At 42.9% G+C, this 18,794-nt stretch overlaps 1 protein-coding gene across 2 annotated transcripts in view; it reads right to left on the bottom strand.

Annotated features, from left to right (window-relative positions):
- Window positions 1-3,619: 3,619 nt before the first annotated feature.
- CCDC148 (coiled-coil domain containing 148) overlaps window positions 3,620-18,794 on the bottom strand; it is a 185,407-nt gene continuing 170,232 nt past the window's right edge. For both annotated transcript variants that reach the window (XM_066575998.1, XM_066576000.1), the window contains 4 exons: window positions 13,511-13,629; window positions 9,993-10,110; window positions 9,187-9,327; window positions 3,620-4,438 (listed from right to left, as the gene is read on the bottom strand). In XM_066575998.1, coding sequence (XP_066432095.1) covers window positions 4,292-4,438; window positions 9,187-9,327; window positions 9,993-10,110; window positions 13,511-13,629 — 525 coding nt within the window. In that variant the 3' untranslated portion in view covers window positions 3,620-4,291. The remainder of the gene's footprint in view (window positions 4,439-9,186; window positions 9,328-9,992; window positions 10,111-13,510; window positions 13,630-18,794) is intronic.

Raw genomic sequence — 18,794 nt, 5'->3', positions numbered from 1 at the left:
ATATTCTCTGTGCTGGCTAATGATTTAAAGCACTTTTAGGTCAGTGAAGTTTATGATTAATGAATATAAGGAGACTCTTGCCAGCAGGTACACTTATAGCACGAAGGGATTACAGCGGGCCAGAGCTGCTGTGGTTTTGGCAAGTCCTTACATTACATATACGATTGTTTATGCAGTGTAGTATTTTAGATCAGTCTGGTTTTTATCCCTCTTTAATCCTCCCACAGTTGCAGCAATATGGTTTTAAAATAATGAATATTTTATGGTTGATACAAAGTGATTATAAAACAACACAATACTAAAACCTCCTTCTTACGCCTCACATAAACCATTAAAATAAATTAAGAGGGGAAAAAAACTTTATAGCATAATAAACCCAATAAAATAGCTGGAATTTCTAAAAGGTATAAAACAGTATATAAAAATGTAAGACTGCATATAAAAGGCGCATCTAATATCTCTTAAAGTTAAAGTCTGAAAGCAGAAAAAGCTGCTACATTTTCATGTTGCTTAATTATTAAAGGGTTAAAAAGTCACTCAAACGCGTCAGTCTGGACGGCATTTGGCAACTCGGATCCCCAATGATGATGTAAATGTACAGTTGCTAATCACCATTGAAGGGGAATGGAATAACCGACAGCTATGGCTGTGTTCACTGCAGGGCTGATTATCTCTCCAATGAAATGAGAGTAAGTTAAAGTGTAAGAAAAGTTTGTCAAAACTTTTGAGATGTCAGACGTTTTAATCAGTGGGAGTTCAGGTGCTGAGACCCCTTACCAAACGGGCAGAAGCACTCAGCTCAGTGCTGTGCCTGTGTGCAGTGTACCGGCTGCATAGACTTCCTTCGGAGTCCGTACACCGCTATGAGCAGTGATACAAACTGCCGAACGGGTACAGTGCTCAGATGTCTCTTCGTTTTAGCAATCGGTTGGAGTCTCAGTACCAGGACCCCCACCGATCAAAACTTCTGAGATGTTACCTTGACATTTCAAAAGTTTTGAAAAAGTTTAGTTCCCCTTTAACACAGCTATACACATAAAATAATCCTACCAAACCCAAATTCAGTTGGATCAGCCGATGAGCTCACAGTATGTTGGGGAAAGAGGGGCTTGTTGAATTTTAACATGTCTATTCCTTTGCTTTTGAGGGAGATAAGTTATCTGGCAGCAGCTTAGGGCCCTTTTACGTGGAACGATCGTTTAGATTCTTCCTGGCTCTTGCAAATCTGAACGATAATCGTTCAATGTAAGCACTGCCAGCGATTGAACGGCCAATGGTAGTTTGCTTATCATTGGTGGGTCAGTTTGTGCAGGCATAAAAATCAAATGACAATCGTTCATCTACGAATGATTACTTCTTTACTATGGATGGAGGTGTGCAGCCAGAAGAGATTTCTAGCCAGTTGCACCTCCATTCATTGAATGATCAGCGCTCCTGTGTGAAAGCACTGGAGCAATCATTGCCAAAAAATTGTCCCGTGTAGAAGGACTCCAATTCTCCCCTCCTCCTAAAAATAAAAACACGTTCAACCAAAAATTCATGTTTAAAACGGAGCCGGGGAAAAATAGCTCTTTCAGCTATCCCATGTATATGGCCGGCTTTGTAGAAGCCAAAAACAGTGCTGTCCCTCTTAGCATGCATGAAACCTGTGAGGAACTGCTACAAAAAGTATATTGTATCACTTCTCATAACATAATGAATGGCTTTTATTTGCTGAAACCAGAATACTGCCTAAAAAAATTAGGAAAGATAGAGAACGTGTATTGTGTAGTGAGAGGGGAGCTTGGAGAAGGAAGACCCGGTATAGCCTTGTATCTATGCATAACCTTTAACAACTCTGTACACTGTATTTGATAATTGTAACCTTTTGGTACAGTGATGGTGCCAGATCGGGAAATGCAAGTAAATCACTCTTACGTAAAGTGTACATAGAGGCAGAGATGACTCGGGCAATACCAATGATGACAAACATCCTGGTGTTAGGGCCCATTCAAACGGTAGTATAAGTGGGCCATGTGCTGTCCAACAACCCCATAAGGGCGGATTCAGGCAAATGTGGTTTTATTTCCTGATGCAGACGTGATTATCGTGGCCGTATAACAGGACAAAACGAAAACCACTTATCAATGCATTTCAGTGGTTTCGTTTCCACTGTCGGGATTCTCGCCCATAAGTGCACATACCAGAAAAGATGGGACCTGCAGGAAGGATCAGGCAGCGCCTATCTTCCTACGGTTATTTTCAAATTCTGCGCTCTGGTGCGAAATTTGAAAAGCCGACGAAGGGATTCCCTGGCGCTCCGTGCTGCCCGGTGTAGATGCATCAACGCTCGTCTAAATTAGCCCTAATAACCTATGAGGCTACTCACACGAACGTTCTTCCTCACGGACCAATGGTCCATGTGAAAGAAATCACTGCATGTCCTATTCTCTCCATTTGCATGCATGTGAATGGCACATACACTGAAAACTGAACAATATACAAGCGAGTGTCTGTGTGTTGTCCCGTGTTTTTTTGGGCACTACCCACATATGGCTGCCTGAATGTGTCCTTAATTTGAGTCTCTAGGGTAAGGAAAAACAGTGGAGATTGATGAGATTTTTATGTCCTGCAAATTCTATGTTGAAATGTTTTATTTTTGTCTGTACTGTAAGCAATATTTGTATATTATTGTTATATATTGTATTATTATGTATATACGGGAATTTAAATAAAATATTATTATGTGCTTTAGGTGTATAACGAGTAGTCAAAACAACATGTGATTGTTCCCAGCAAGAGAAACCAAGTGATCTTGTAGATGTGATACCTTTTAATGGTTAACACAAATACATGATGTTATAGTGAGCTTTCACACCTCTCAGGATCCTTCCTCAGGCAATAATGACACAGATCTGGATGGGATAGATATATATATATACAAATGAGTGGAGAAAACCCAAGTTGGTGCGCAGAGTAAAAAGTGTGAAGTATAAATATTGGTGATATGGAGATGCTGCCAACCAAGTAGACGACTCACCCTGTTGGGAGGGCATGGGATATGGCACAGAATAACTGGATAAAAGAGCCTGGTGCACGGCGCAGTCTTCCAATAACAAGACTTTTGCAGTTCCGTGAAAATTAAGTGGCCTTTATTTTATAAAATGTCACAAATAAAATGCGTTTCGAGGCAGAGGGCCTCTTCATCAGTTAGGCTGGGACATAGACAGCATAACGCCGCATAGGGTGAATGGTTCAATTGCACAGGCATCAATTGGTGAAGTTCAACTCCTACAGTGCCAGCTTATGGAGGCAGCTTGGGTCCACCATACCCAAAACTATATAAACTCATCGTGTCGCCGGACCACCAAAACGGAGGTGCGAAGCACTGGTTTCTCACAGTTGACATCACTAGAGGGCCCAGTGACATCCCATAAACCTATCATGTGGACTTCTAATGTAGAAGTCATCAACAGGTTTATGGGACGTCAGTGACGTCCCTGTTGGGCCTTCCATTGGCTGCAACCATCACAGGGCTGCTGTAAAATATTTTTAAAATGCTCCAACTGCAGCTCAGGCAAGATGGCCGCCCCAATAGTCCCGTACAGACAACAGAAAAGAAACAATTACAAAAATGGAAAATGTTTCACTATGTGGTTTTAATTAATAAAACCTATACAGGAGATACAATCCCTTTAAAAGAAATTGGAGCTCCTTAAAATGATACTCAAGCATGGAAATTCATTAAAGAAACATACACGGCTAATTGTTCAGTGGAGGGGCGCAGATCCTTGCAACAACACCTGAATATATCAAAAGGCAGAAGCCAAAGCTTTAAATATTTATGGGTATATAACGAAATAAACACTATTATATTATCCTTGTCGCCGTGTGGAAGATCTCCGATAATGAGCGACGGCAGAGAGTAAATGAGGCTGTTTATACAGACATTCACACAATGCATGTATTAAAAAAACATTTCTCCCCCTGCAGCCACCCAGAAGTCAGCAAACGTTCTCCAATTTATGTTATGCTGTGTATAGCAATAAACACCGAGTAAACAAGAGCTGCTAAATTCCAACGGAGCAATGTAGCTGTCACCTCCAGTCCATCTCTCACATCTAATGTCTCAATTTCCACCCTCACACTGCATAAAGAGCCGCTTACTGTACAGCCACATTGTGATGTATGAGACCTGTGCTGCAGGGTCTATGGGTATAATGGCGAGGTCCCTCCATGTCAGCGGTGATATAAAGACACTCCCAATAACACAACCGACTCTTGATCGCTATATTACACACTGAGGACTTGGCTAATTTTTGAAAACCGAAGATTCCATGTCTTTTCTTGGAGGTTTTGGTGGAGGGATTTTGGGTAAGATTTCCTTGGCATAATTGGTGTTATGCAGTCCGGCCTCTCGAAGAGCTATCTCGACTCGAATTCTCGGGTCACAAATAATCTGCATGGGAATAAAAAAGAGAAAAAAGTTGGGTTTCAAGGAGTTTTCAATGAATATGATCAAAAATCAGCTATAATGATAAGTGCTACTACATGATATTATGCCCCAGACCCCTGATGACGCCCCAAGCCCCATGATGATGCCATACTTGGGTGAAACATGTGGGAGGATGTGATTTTTTTTTTTTTTTTTTTTAGTAAACCGTGATCACCACAGTACTTGGGATTATACTTGTTCTGTTTCTGCAGCATAATCCTCATTCTTCTTTGCTCTGAAAACTAGCAATGTGGAGGAAACATTTTTCTAGTATTATACGATTTCAGACCACTGTGGTTAAAATTGCTAGGTACTGACGTGTGAGTCTGTGGAGCTAACTGGGTTTATAAAGCATGGCCTGAAGTGAGATTCTATAGCATTTCAATGCAGTTTAGCTTTAATTGGTAGGGATGCTTTGTGCTGGGCTTTAATGACAAAAGGCACATTTTTCCTTTTTTTATTACTTGCAAATTTTGACACAGATTTTGGTGTGGATGCACAGAATGCTACATTGTGGAAAATAAGTTAGGCGTGCATGTAGCTTCAGGCCTCATTCACATGGCTAAATAACTGTCAGATCCACATTGGGTTTTTCTGATGTGGATCTTACGGTTTAATCTGCAGCAGAACTACAAAGCCAAGCCTCAGAGTTCTGATGTGGATCCACACATGAATGTAGCCCTGTGTGTGGTCGCCTAATGCAGTTTCCACATGGATTTTGCACGGAAACCGAACAAAGAATTGACATATCCATTCCTTTTTCCGCAATGCGGATTTTAAAATTTTCGTAGTATTCAATAGAATGCTAAAATGTTGTGCATTTTCACAAATTTGGGCATGGAATCCACACCTAAATCTGTGGCAAAAATTTGCCATGTGATCTAGGTCTTCAGGTTGCTTCACATGAGTGCATTTGCGTGTGCAATACACAAAGAATAAAACCCATTGATTTCAATGGACAGGAAAAGGAAGTAGGTCCAACGTAGGATAAAAACTCTTTCTCTTTATGGAAAAATCCAGACAGACAGAGAAACAAGAAGAATGTGCCATCTCACATATTTTAGGCAAGCATGTTGCCCCTAATCATTAAGAGCAACATGCTTGCCTGAAACATGTAAGACGGCACATGCTTCTTGTTTCTCTTAGGCTGTCTGGATTTTTCAATAAAGACAAAGAGTTTTTATCCTATGCTGGACCTTCTACCTTTTCCTGTGCATCTGTTGTGGTTTAGAGCCAGTCCTTGCGTGAGAGCGTCTGCAGAGGATCTGGTTTCTGGTTCACATTTCCATTGATTTCAATGGGTTTGTCCTCATCTCTTTTATGAGCGAGCAAACACATAGGACCTGCTCTATTTTTGTGCGCATTTGCAAACCAAGTGTCCCTATAGAAGTCTAAACATATGAATACGTCAGGGAGGCGCTTCAAAGGGCAGCCTGGAGTATAAGAAAAAAAGTAACTGATTTGAGAGAGTGAAAAAGAAAATAATAGGACTTACCCGGTGTATAGTGAGCTCTCCTACATAAGGAGCCTCACTAACACCTCAAAATCCAAGTGGACTTATAAGATCACAAAGGATCTTACAGTAGTCCTCGTCGGTCCTTCTGGTGTCAGGAGTATGCTGCAGAGCTTCTGTGTCCAACTGTCAGGTTGGACCCACACGCTTAATAGAATAAAGGTAGAAAAAAATCCGCCCGCGCTGGCTCAACAATCCATCAGGGTAACATCAAATCTTCTTATTGCCATAAATTTATTCAAGATAATCTGTACAACGCGTTTCGGCCCTATACGGCGCAAATACGTTGTACTAAGTCACGCACCTAACTGAAAGGATAACCAGACGGACTTCAAACAGGAATAGCAAACCTATGGTGTGAACGAATCCCTACTTCTGTCTTGTCTGTACAATGTGTTACAATTTTACAAAGTGTTACAAAGATAACACAAAGTTATAAGGGGGAAATGAAAATACGAAAATGAAGAAAAATGCCTGTGATGTCAGTGATGACATATTTCACAACTATTCAATACCTTATGCTTATTTTTTACCTATTCCTGGCCCACAATTGAATCCAGGGTCCCAGTTTCGGTTCCCTATTTGTAATGCCGTTTATTTTTAATGCGACTTCAAACTGTTAAATGTTTGGGAATGTTCTGAGAGACTTCTGAGTCGCTTTGTATAGGCAAGTAGGTCAGCTCTGCTGGTGAGAAGGTTGGTGCATCTGTACTCAGATCATCTAATACTCGCTTCTCAGAGGATTAGATCAACTCATTTTTTTTTATAAAACAGCAAATCTGAGTTAGAAAATATGACTGGAATGATAAAGGTCAGTTCCAGCATCCAAACGGAGCCGGCTTGTCTATCAACAGCTATGAATCTAGAGGTGTCAGATAGAGGCGAGTGTATGAAGGAGCCGCTGTGTGCTCCTCTGGAGATTTGCCGGAGTCCTACATGCTGTCAGTCTAGTCAGATCACAATAGAAAGTGATCAAAACCTCCCAGACTATCATACAGAATAGAAAAATAAAACGGTGGTTAAACTGTAGAAGTAAAGTTACGTATTTTAATGACCAGAAACTAACACAAGGAGCTTTAGGTATTAGTAACTATAGTTTTTCCCCGAAAATAAGACCCTGTTTTACATTAATTTTTGTCCCAAAAGAGGTGCTAGGTCTTATTTTTGGGGAATGTCTTATTATCCTTACCTAACAGGCTCGGTCCAGGTCCCTCCCGCTGCTCTCCACAGTTAAGACACGCTTCTTCAAGTCCTCGGCCGCCCACAGAAATTCCGTTCCTGGTTACGGTATTCATTAATCCCACCTCCAGAAAGGGATGGCTCTGATTCGTTCATCGAGTGCTGCATTTCATGGCTGAGTAGTTCTCAATAACCAATCACAGCAATCGCTTTGTGGCGGTGGGATTTATGAATCCCATGACCAGGAAGTGATCTTCTGTGGCCGGCTGAGGACTGCAAGAAACACGTCGGAGCTCCGGAGAGCAGGGTAAGGGACCTGAATCGAGCCTGCTAGGTAATGTATTCCTTTTTTTATAAAATTGTAATGTAACTAGGGCTTATTTTCAGAGTAGGGCTTTTATTTCAAGCCTCCCCGAAAAAATCAGGGTAAGGAGTATTGTCAGGGTAGGTCTTATTTTTGGGGAAACGGGGTATGTGCACAATGCTACATGAGTTATCAAAAACTAATAATATTTTCATGTATTATTGTGTAACAACACTTAAAGGGGTTGTACCAGAATTACAAGTTATCTTCTATCCAAAGGATAGGGGATAACTTGCTGATCGGTGGGGGTCTCATTTGCATTTAAAAATGGCTGTATGTGTATTGTAATTAAAGTTTAGTGTTGTAAGGAGCATGTAAGCCATACAGCGTTTCTTTTTGGCTTGCAAAATTGGTATGTGTAAGGCTGGGCTCACACGAACAGGTTGGGTTCCACATGCGGGAGGTCCGCAGCGGCTTCTGGCTGTGAGCTCGGACTGTGACCCTGCGTACCTCATTTAACTGTGTTGCGGATGACCGTGGCGGCTCGCAGGCGATCATGCACAGTAGAGTTTTTTCTTTTGTTTGTATTTCCTGTGTCGTTTCTTAGCAATGACGTGGGTACCTGCAGCCCATACACTATGTTAATTGCATATGGGCTGCTGATCGGACGTCTCCATTGACATCAATGGAGGACATCTGCACGAATTCCACGGTAAAATAGAACAAGCTGTGATTTTTCTTCTGCTCGCCGAATAAGTGAGTGTGAAGGAAAATTCTAAAATGCATGTCTTTAAACGCCTGCCTTTTAGCACAGAAAGACTAATATTTGCCAAACTGGGACATGGGGAGCAGAATATTTTAACCTCTAAAAGTTTTCCCTAGTTTATTAACTAATAAAAAAATACTTATTATATAGATGAAGGGCCTATCAAGGGTTACAAAAACAATGGCTTCTGAAATACCACCACTTTTGTCCTAGGGGTGTGCCTGCTATTGCAGTGCTTCCCTATTCACTGCAATGGGCATAAAGGGGTTTTCCTTGAAGTTATTTCTTTTTTTAGTTGGTTTGCCATGCTGAAAATAATTAAAAACATATACTCACCTGTCTCTGGCCTGTGATTGGCTACAGCAACCTGTGATGCCCTCTATACAAGGTGACTACAGGATGTAAACAGACCTGGTGGGAAAAGTGGCAGAGACTGCACTAGAGCCACAGGGGCCAGGAACAGTGAGTATATGTTCTTTTATTATTTTTCATCATGGTCACCCAGTTGAAAAAGAAAAAAAATTCTTAGAAGTTGCCTTTGAGCTGCAATACCAATCACAGCCCAATGACAAGAGTGGCGCTTTTTCTAGAAAAAAGACACCTTTTTTTCATCTTATTATGAAAGTTCTGCACTAGAGATGAGCGAGCATACTCGATAAGGCAAACTACTCAAGCGAGTAGTGCCTTATTCGAGTACCTGCCCACTCGTCTCTAAAGATTCAGGTGACGGCAGGGGGTGGGGAACGGCGGGGAAGAGCGGTGGAAAGGAGGAGAGATCTCTCTCCCCCCCCATCCCCCCCTGCTCACCACCGCAACTCACCTGTCACCTGCGCCCGCAGCCGAATCTTTAGAGACGAGCGGACAGGTACTTGAATAAGGCACTACTCACTCGAGTAGTTTGCCTTATCGAGTATGCTCGCTCATCTCTATTCTGCACATCTAACACAGACCTGTTGCTCATTGAATGTGTGCAAATCAAAAAGTGGTTTTTGAAGGACAATTTCTTCTTCTGCCCCAATGCCGAGTCTAGCTTTCCAAGCTTTTGTGTCACTCATCATTCGGACGGGATCAAATTCAGCTACAACAGCCACCTGAATTACAGAAAGGGATTTGTTAGCACAAGGTTTTTAACTAGGTATACAATAGTATTAAGCATATAATCCTATCCTTGTAGACATTATACATAAAAGGCCTTTTGTCCGGGTATTCTATGCAATGAAGATAACTTTGCAGCGAAGATATGAAGTAATGCCTGGACTAAAATGCAAACTACCAGGTCCATGTAGACTTGGCAGGGGTCCACCATCAGAACTTTTCCTTGGTTAAACCCTCACTGTAAGGGGCGGCATTTGTTACGTATGTTGACCATCCATGCTCTATCCAATCTTGAATTCATATAGGGTGTTTGTAACAAAGCCGTATCGGTGTTGTCTACTAGCATGTAGGTAAGGTAAAGTGCCCTGGTGCAAGCATTGTGATGTTTTCTTGGCAGACTATTTTTGAGGGGTGGTTTGACTTAGCCTTACCCAAGCTGCATACTCCTTTTACCGACCTCAGAAGGATGGAAGACTGAGTCAACCTTGAGTCGGCTACCTGAAGCACGCGGGGATTGAACCCATAACCTTCAGGTTGTGAGCAAGAGCTTAGGATTGCATTTCTGCTGCCTTAACACTTGAGTCCCTTACTAGCATGTAGACTAGAAGGCAAATTGACATTCTAGCAATGATCATGGCATGAGTGTGCCACCCTACGTTACCTGTTGACGTAGAGCTTCAAGCCGTCTCTGCCTCTCTAACTCTACTTGCTCCTCATGAAGAGCCTCCTCCTTTCTTTCTGAGAGACGTTTCTCTAACAACTGCTGCCGATAAACAACCCTGAGGAGAAATGTTGATGGAATTAACGGTACAAATCACTCAGCACATTCATTGCCGTTCCATTATCACCAGCATTATGCACATCTCCAGCATATTGCAGAACTCCGCTCCATTTATACAATATCAAAACAAGATATTTGCATTCGAGCTGCGGCTCTACGTTAAAAATGTTCACATCTCCCCGACAGGCTTCATGAACGATGGTGACTGAAGAATTTTTTGTGCCCGTTTTTGGATCAATAGTTGTCCTGTTCATTTTAGAATATTTGAGAACAAAGACAGAAGGGAAGGAGCAGATGGGTGGCGGCGGCTGTGATGTTATTATAGTGGAGAAGACAGGGAGATAAAGATGTTAGGAAAGTAGAGTAGATGGGAAGACGACACCGCCGGTCCCCGCTGAATGAAGTGCTATCTTTCTAGAACTGGAAACATGGACTCCTGTTGCTCCTGCTGCGTACTAATGGCACTTTATAGACTCCACATTCCTTTGAGGCCAACGTCATATAGAGATGTCAGAGGAAAGGGGACCAGCTATCATTGTTTAGGTCTCTTCACTCCTCCTATAATATGTGTGTTTGGTCAGTTTTCTTCCGTCCAAAAACCAGGCAGCTGAGCGGAAACTGAACGGACCCCATTATAGTCAATGGGGTCCGTGCAGCACTGTTCAGTTCCATCCTGAGATGCAGCCTTTCAGCTGTGGGGATTCCCATTTACCATCATAGCAGCAGGGGCATAACTAAAGGCTCAGGGGCCCGGGTGCAAAAGTTCAGCTCAGTAGCACCCCCCAAAACGTGCAGCAAACGGCTGCAAAAAAATTTACATACATGATCTAGCCCCTTAGCATCAACTTTCCAAACATGACTTATTTCGTGGACTAAGTGAGTATTTGTTTGTAGCCCCTTAGGCCAGGCTCACATGAGCGTATGATTAGCATGTATTACGTATGCGCTGTACATGCATGTGATACACAGAAATTCAAAGGCAATTAAATACATTGCCATACGCAGTTCCGCTCACATTTGTTAGTAGGAATTGTGTAATACATAAGCGCAAAACAAGAAATCAGCATGTTCTATTTTGTGGCGTATTTCACGTGAGAGACATCATTGTCCTCTATGGATGCGTAATCAATGCCATCCACATGTGGGTCACGCAGCGTTTTATGCTTGTGGACGTCTTCATGTTTTTTGTTGCATTTTTGAACCACAATTTTAAAAAAACACATTAAAAAACTGCATACGGTATTCAAAAACCCCATACGTTTTTAAGAAACTGCATAAACTACTAAAAACTGCAAGTGGATTTAAACCATACATGCAGGTTTTTGATGCATTTTTTTAATTGTGTGCAATTATATACAGGAGATACCCAGGTTATATCAGCATGGCTATATCACTATATACACTTATACCAGCTGTACATATATAATTATATAAAGGAGATACCCAGGTTATATCAGCATGGCTATATCACTATATACAGGAGATATATAACTTACACCAGCTGTACATATAATTATATACAGGAGAAACCCAGGTTATACCAGAGTACTCCATATCACTATATACAGGGATATATATATATATATATATATATATATATATATATATATATATATATACACACATACATACACCTCCTGCATACAGTGATATCAACCATGTTGGTGTTAGGCCAGTTTCACATCTGTGTGAGGATCTTTGGCTGCAGGTTCCGTCACAGATCTCTCTCAAAATACTGGAAGAAATAGCGCTGCATGCAGTGCCTTTTCTTCCTTCCAAAAGTCGACCAGCTAGGTAGAAAGCAGATGACCCATTACAGTCAATGGGGCTCGTCCGATGCTTTTTGGTTCCGTCCAGAAACTGAGCCATTCAGCCGTGGGGATTCCCCTTTCCTGCTCCTCAAATGGAGCAGAAAAGGGGAATCCCCAGCGCCGGTATGAAACCACCCCTATCCTGGGTATCTATTGTATATAATTATTTATGTACAGCTGCTATAAGTTATACATCTCCTGTATATAGTGATATACCAGGTTATACCCACATTGTCCATATTACTATATACAAGAGATGTCTAGCTTATACCAGCAGTACATATATAATTACATACAGGACATATCTAGGTTATACCAGTATGGTCTATATCACTATATATAGTAAATGTATTTCCCCCTGTGTATAGTGATATGGAGCATGCTAGTGTAACCTGGGTATCTTTGGATATGACTATATGTATAGCTGGTGTAAGTTATACCAGCTATACATACCTCATTGCACTGCGTGTACTGCTCCTCTGCTCTCTTCCACTGCTCCCTGACACTGATAATGCACCGCCGGCTGGACCAATCATGCATCGGCAGTGCACTGATAGTATGCAGCTGTAACTAATCCCAACTGCAGTTTCTCATGGGAATGGAGAACCATGCTGGGGGAGTCTGCAGCCTGTAATTGGCTGCCGGCTCCCCAGCTAACAATCCCTCCCCTCCCTGAGTGCCACACACAGCAGTCCCGCAGGCCGCGGCTGTAAAACAGCATATAGTGGGGCCCCTAGTGGTACGCCATTCCATAGCAGTTACTTTACTTAAACCTACTTGTGATGTCACACTTATAATGTCACAGTAGTTACCTGACAGAATTCCACTTGTGATGTCACAGTAGCATACCTGACTAAAACCCATTTATGATGTCACAACTGAAACCTAACAGAAAACCACTTCTAATGTCACAGTAGCATACCTAACACTCATTTGTGATGTCACAGTAGCCCACCTTACTGATGTCACAGCAGTCATCTGATGGAAATTCACTTGTGTCACAGCAGTTTACTTGACATAAACCCATTTGTAGCACTACAGCCACTCACCCCTCCACAATCCCGCTGTGCCTATAGGTAAACCTGGCCCTACAATCATGTACACAAACTTCACTCTTATGAAGGATTTAGATCTGAACCCAAGGGAGTAAAGTTTACAATTCTGCAATCCTGCACAATTGCAATGGGATATTTGTTAATGGTCTCCCCCCGTGGCCGTGCCCTGTCCTGTGGACATTACGCCTCCCTTGGCTCTGCAGGATCAATATTAATCTTTCAGAATTGTGAAAACTGCAGGAATTACTCAGCTTCTCCGTCCACAACATTAAACATTTAAAGCAATCATTTCTTAAGGCTTTACTCTTGGCTGCACCGAGGTAGAGCATTTTGAAGGCTTTTTAATAAAATGGAAATATGTTCACAAAAAAATAGGAAATAGCCAGAATGAATAAATTGGATTCAATCTGTACTTTTTGTGTTGTATAGAAATGAGAACAGATGAAAAGTCTGTTTGCTGCGGGCTATGGCCCGTCTGGGCACACACTGCCATTTTGTTAAATATGCCAGTGTTTGCCCAATAATGACTTACCGTTCTCTGTCTTTCTCGGCTTGCTGGGCCATTATTTTCTTCAGCTGCTCGAGGCGCTGCAGGTCCCGTCGCTGTTGCTCTTCCCACGCCTGCCGTTTCTCAGTTTTGTACTTTTGTATCTGTCGCATGAAGCAAAAAAAAGAAATTTCAAACTAAACTGCGCCCAAAAGCCTGTGTGACAGCTACACAAAGACGTTCCTTATGCTAGAATATTTGATATTGTTTCGTGCAAATGTGGTTCTGTATAAATGTGCTGCGAGACTTGAAATCCCCGGCGTTTGTTTTTCTGTCCTTTCACTGTTGATTTCATTTCTAACTAAGTGGAAACATTTATATAACAGAGTGATGTGATGCATAATATCCCCACCTGCACCCTTCCTAACACAGGCATTAAAGGGGTTGTCCCGAGGCAGCAAGTGGGTCTATACACTTCTGTATGGCCATAATAATGCACTTTGTAATATACATTGTGCATTAATTATGAGCCATACAGAAGTTATAAAAAGTTTTTTACTTACCTGCTCCGTTGTTAGCGTCCTCGTCTCCATGGAGCCGACTAATTTTTGGCCTCCGATGGCCAAATTAGCCGCGCTTGCGCAGTCCGGGTCTTCTGTGTTCTTCTATGGAGCCGCTCGTGACAGAGAGCGGCTCCGTGTAGCTCCGCCCCGTCACGTGCCGATTCCAGCCAATCAGGAGGCTGGAATCGGCAGTGGACCGCACAGAAGAGCTGCGGTCCACGAAGCAAGAGGTTCCCGGCGGCCATCTTCACAGGTAAGTATAGAAGTCACCGGAGCGCGGGGATCAAGGTAAGCGCTCCGGTAAGCTGTCTGTACGTCCCTGCATCGGGGTTGTCTCGCGCCGAACGGGGGGGGGGTTGAAAAAAAAAAAAACCCGTTTCGGCGCGGGACAACCCCTTTAAGCTACAATGTATCCAGATCTGCGCTACATGGACAACAGTTGTTACTGACTGCTCTGAATTAACTCTCTGAGTTAAGAAACCGCGCACAAGGCCTCATGCTTCCATAGAGGTCAACAGAGCCAATTTTCGCAGAATCCGCGCTAAAATACAGCATGCTGCGATTTTAGATCCGCTCCTTGAAAACGCAATGCAAATCCGCTTCTGTGCGAGGAGTACAGCACACTCCATTATTTTCTATGGGCGACTTAAACCGCAGATTTTAGCCACGGGAGCCAATCGCGGAAAGGGTAATAAATATCCGCTGGTGTGCATGAGGTCTAAGGCCTCCCTCACACAGACGCTTTCTTCAGCGTTTAGCGCAGCGTTAACATTGTCAAAGGCTCTCATTGCTTTCAATGAACACAGCCTCAGACAACCGCTCGATCGCGGTGCTTTCTAGCGCCACGATTTTCAAGTGGAGTCTGTTCTATTTTTGGGCATTTAGCGCTCCTCATCAAAGTGCCACAGTTTAAATTGCTGCGCTTTGCTGCGTTCATGTGTGAGGGAGACGTTTGGATGGGTTCACATGGGGTGGAATTTCCGTGCCGACTTTCCGCATGAAAATTCCGCCTGCAATCCTAAGCATGAGACTAAGCAGCAAACTGGACGAGATTTGCAAAGATCTTGTTCACATGCTGCGGAGAGTCCGCTGCGGCAATGCCGTGCTAAAAACGAACATGCCGCATGGAATTCACAGCCGTGGCATATCAATTGTATCGCCGTTTTTGCTGTGGGCTCTCTATGGGAAAAGATGGCTAAAGTGGAATAAGCCGCTTTCAAAACCTGTGCCAAATGTCTTAGGACTTCAGCTGCGGAAATCTCACAGAATTTCTGTGCGGTCCTTCTGCGGACATTCTGCGAGATTTCCACCCCCTGTGAACCCAGCCTAATTCATGAGCTTGGTCACACAATCTGCATAGCAATGTGTTAAAGGGTGTCCATTCATACTACGGCTCTCTGCCGCTACCGTCTGTGGGTCGCAGCTGATTGCCTGGTGGCACCTAGACTTTTAAAATAGTTCAGGATACGCCATCAATATAAGATCAGTAAGGGTCCACCTCTCGAGACCTGCACCAATCAACTATTTGAAGCGGCCGCATTGCTTGGCTGAGTGCCGTGGCCGCTTCAGTGCTTTTCAGGCACAGCGCCGTATACTGCATAGCGTCTGTGCCTGGTATATCAGCTCAATCACATTCACTTGAATAGGACTGAGCTGCTCTCACGTCCCGTGATGAATGTGATGTCACATGCCTAAGAAGACATGAAGCAACACATGCAAGCTCTGCAGTCTTTTCAAACAGGTGATTGGTGGGGGTCCTGAGAGGTGGACCCTCACCAATCTGACATTGATGGCCTATCCGGAGGATAGGTCCTTGCTATCTTAGTCCCGGAAAAACCCTCTAAGTAAAGAATCCGGGTTCCATCCGACAATTAGAGGTGCCACTTGGCAAACAGCAGAGGTCTGCAGGCAGTTGTGCCAGAGAGCTACATACAGTATGTACACGCAGACACCCATCGCAATCAATGAATGTAAAATGACATGAGGCAACTTTTCTAGAAGTCTTAAATAAAAAATCTCTTTTTGTTTTGTGTCTACAGCTTCCATGCAGACCTATGTATCTCCATGGTAACAGACTGCAAACAAACTTTAGTAGTCTGATCCTGTAGTCACACCTCCCTCCAAATGTCCTCCTAATTTCTTTAGCCATGTTCACATGCTGGATTTCACTGTGGATGTGATGTAGAATTCACAATGATGCTATATAGATTATACAGCAAATTGTGGCAAATTCCATGCAAATAAGTGATCTGGTAAGAATAGGAATCCGTAGTTTATATGGCGCAGTTTTTTCAACATGCGAATTTCAAATATGTGTCACAGAATAAATGGAAGAGACATGTCACTGTGAAATCACATATTTTTCCCATTGAAATAGGCTAAGGCCAGTTTCACACGGGTGATAAAATCGCTCTATTTTAACTTAGTGCGAGAGCGCGTGCAAACGCAGAGTTATGAAACCCAAGCTTTTCAAAGTTTTCCTTCACATTTCCGATATTTGTTAAAAAAAAAAAAAAAATCGCAGCATGTCCTATCTTTCTGCGGTTTGCTCTTTTATCACCCCTTTTTATCCCATGCAGTCTTCATTATATCACATCGCTACACACAAACGTGCGATTTTCTGCTATGCGTTTTTAACATTATAAAGTTCTATTGTCTTTCCCGCGAGAAAATCGCAAGCGACAGCGATATTTTTGTGAGAAAAAAGCAGTGCTGACACTCAAACATCTCATAAGTAAAATTGCTATATTGCCGCAATTTTCTCGCGGTGATATCGCAATCGTCAATGTGAAACTAGCCTAATACCACTTTCACACGGCCAAGAAAATATCGCACAAATATGTACCCCATTCTTTTGAATGGGCTCATAAACATCAGTGATTTTTTTCTTGCATGACACTGTGATGCTGTGTAGGAAAAAAATTGCGGCATGTTCGCGGCACCAGCCCCATTGAAAGCAATAGAACTCTATGATGCCTGTGACAGCCGCAGCAGGGATTCCCTTCATCCCCGCAATGATGTAAGGCTATTTTCACATGAAAACACCTCACATCCATGAAGCTTTCACATGGATGGCGATTGTGATATTGGGCCGTGATTCACAGCCCAATATCGCCCTCGCCTGTATGAAGTTAGCCTAAATCCATGTGCAGATCTTAGCCAATTGCTGATTCCCAGGCTGCACCCTGTCTTTAATTAGTGAGCCCAGGTGTTGCTTGTTAATTTCAGGTGCTACCTGGCAATCAACAGAGATCTGCAGGTAGTTGCAGTAGAGAGTGGCAATGCCTGCAGACACCCAAATGCTATTTTCACCTTCCCAACCAAATCTTATTGCTCCAATGGATGTAAAATGACGAGGGAACTTTTCAAAAAGTCTTAATTAAAATTTTTCTTCAACCTGCGTATTTTGAATCCATGTTGTAGAAAAAAAGGAAGTGACGTGTCAATTGTTGATGTGGAATCCATGCGGTAATGCCCCATTGAAATAGGCTAAAGCCTTCAACTCTGCAAGAAGTAGTGGACATGTGGATGGCAACCCATGCATGTGATAATAATTTGAAGAGCAGTCTTGTTCAGCGGATTGGTATGCATTTAGGCAACTTGACACAACACAGTGATTTTTGATTAAAGCGACCCTCCATTCCTGGAGAAACAAAGATGGCCGCTCCCCTTCTCTGACTACCTGATGTACACTATGTATTAGTATGCATACTGCTTTGACCAGTGCGGCCCACATAAGTAATACTGGCCAGTCAAAGCAACATGTAGTGTCTTAGACTACCGATGCATACTAAAGTGTGGTGTTCATCAGGTAGTCAGAGAAGTAATTACAGGATGGCACCCCACCACCCAGTGATTACCTAATTCCCCTCCTGGGGCCTTTCCACTCCAGTGACTACTAGGTAGTCAGAGAAGTGGAGCGGCCATCTTTGTTTATCCAGGCTTGGAGGGTCGCTTCAAGGTTGCAATAGAAAAGTCAACCACCGTAGAGGTAGCGGGAATTCCATTACCTTTTCCATTATACTCTGAATGAATCTGGCAGTGTGGGTGGCTGGAAAAAATATATGATTTAGATTTGGATCATGCTTTGTGCTGGCTTGAAAAGAGTGGTTCGGGCTATGTCTGGCATTGCAGCTCATTCTGAGGCGACATTCACATGGACGAGAATCTCGAGCGAGTTTTGTGTGATGCTGCGAGGATAAAAATTGCTGCATATTGTATTTTTGGGTATTCCCTCGGAACGTCTTGCCCATTGTTTTCAATGGTACCTTAAAAGATATCGCATGGCACTCACATGCCTTGCAATGTGCATGTGTGTGTGTGATGCTTCCCATTGAATTCAATGGGAAACACTTGCAATCCTCTGACGCATGTGAAACGCGTGTCTGGGGATTGCAATTGCACAGAATCGATGCAAGGCGTTTTTGAATGAAAAACGCCTTGCATTGCCCGTTATCACGCTCGCCTGTGGGTAGGTAGCCTCAAAGCTATATGCTGAGCCTTCCAGTACGGAGATCCATTTGAAACCCCAAAAAACGTATTCAAACAGAATCAGCACCAGAACCATTGACCTACATGAGGCAAATGCAGTCCTAAGGTGCAATCTTTGTACTCCGTTTGACCTGGTTTATGTTCATTTCCTCCTTTTTTTTGGAAAGCACAATGAATAAAAGTAGTTACAAGTTGTGTGTCCTGCCTGTCCAGGCGTCACATATGCCTGCTACAGATGAATGACCCCGATTCTGTCATGTCGATGTCACAAACTG

The sequence above is a fragment of the Eleutherodactylus coqui genome, chromosome 8 (genome assembly GCF_035609145.1).
Source record: "Eleutherodactylus coqui strain aEleCoq1 chromosome 8, aEleCoq1.hap1, whole genome shotgun sequence".
NCBI classification, from domain to species: domain Eukaryota; kingdom Metazoa; phylum Chordata; class Amphibia; order Anura; family Eleutherodactylidae; genus Eleutherodactylus; species Eleutherodactylus coqui.
The sequence above is the reverse complement of the archived record's forward strand: the minus strand, read 5'-3'. Positions and strand labels throughout refer to the sequence as shown.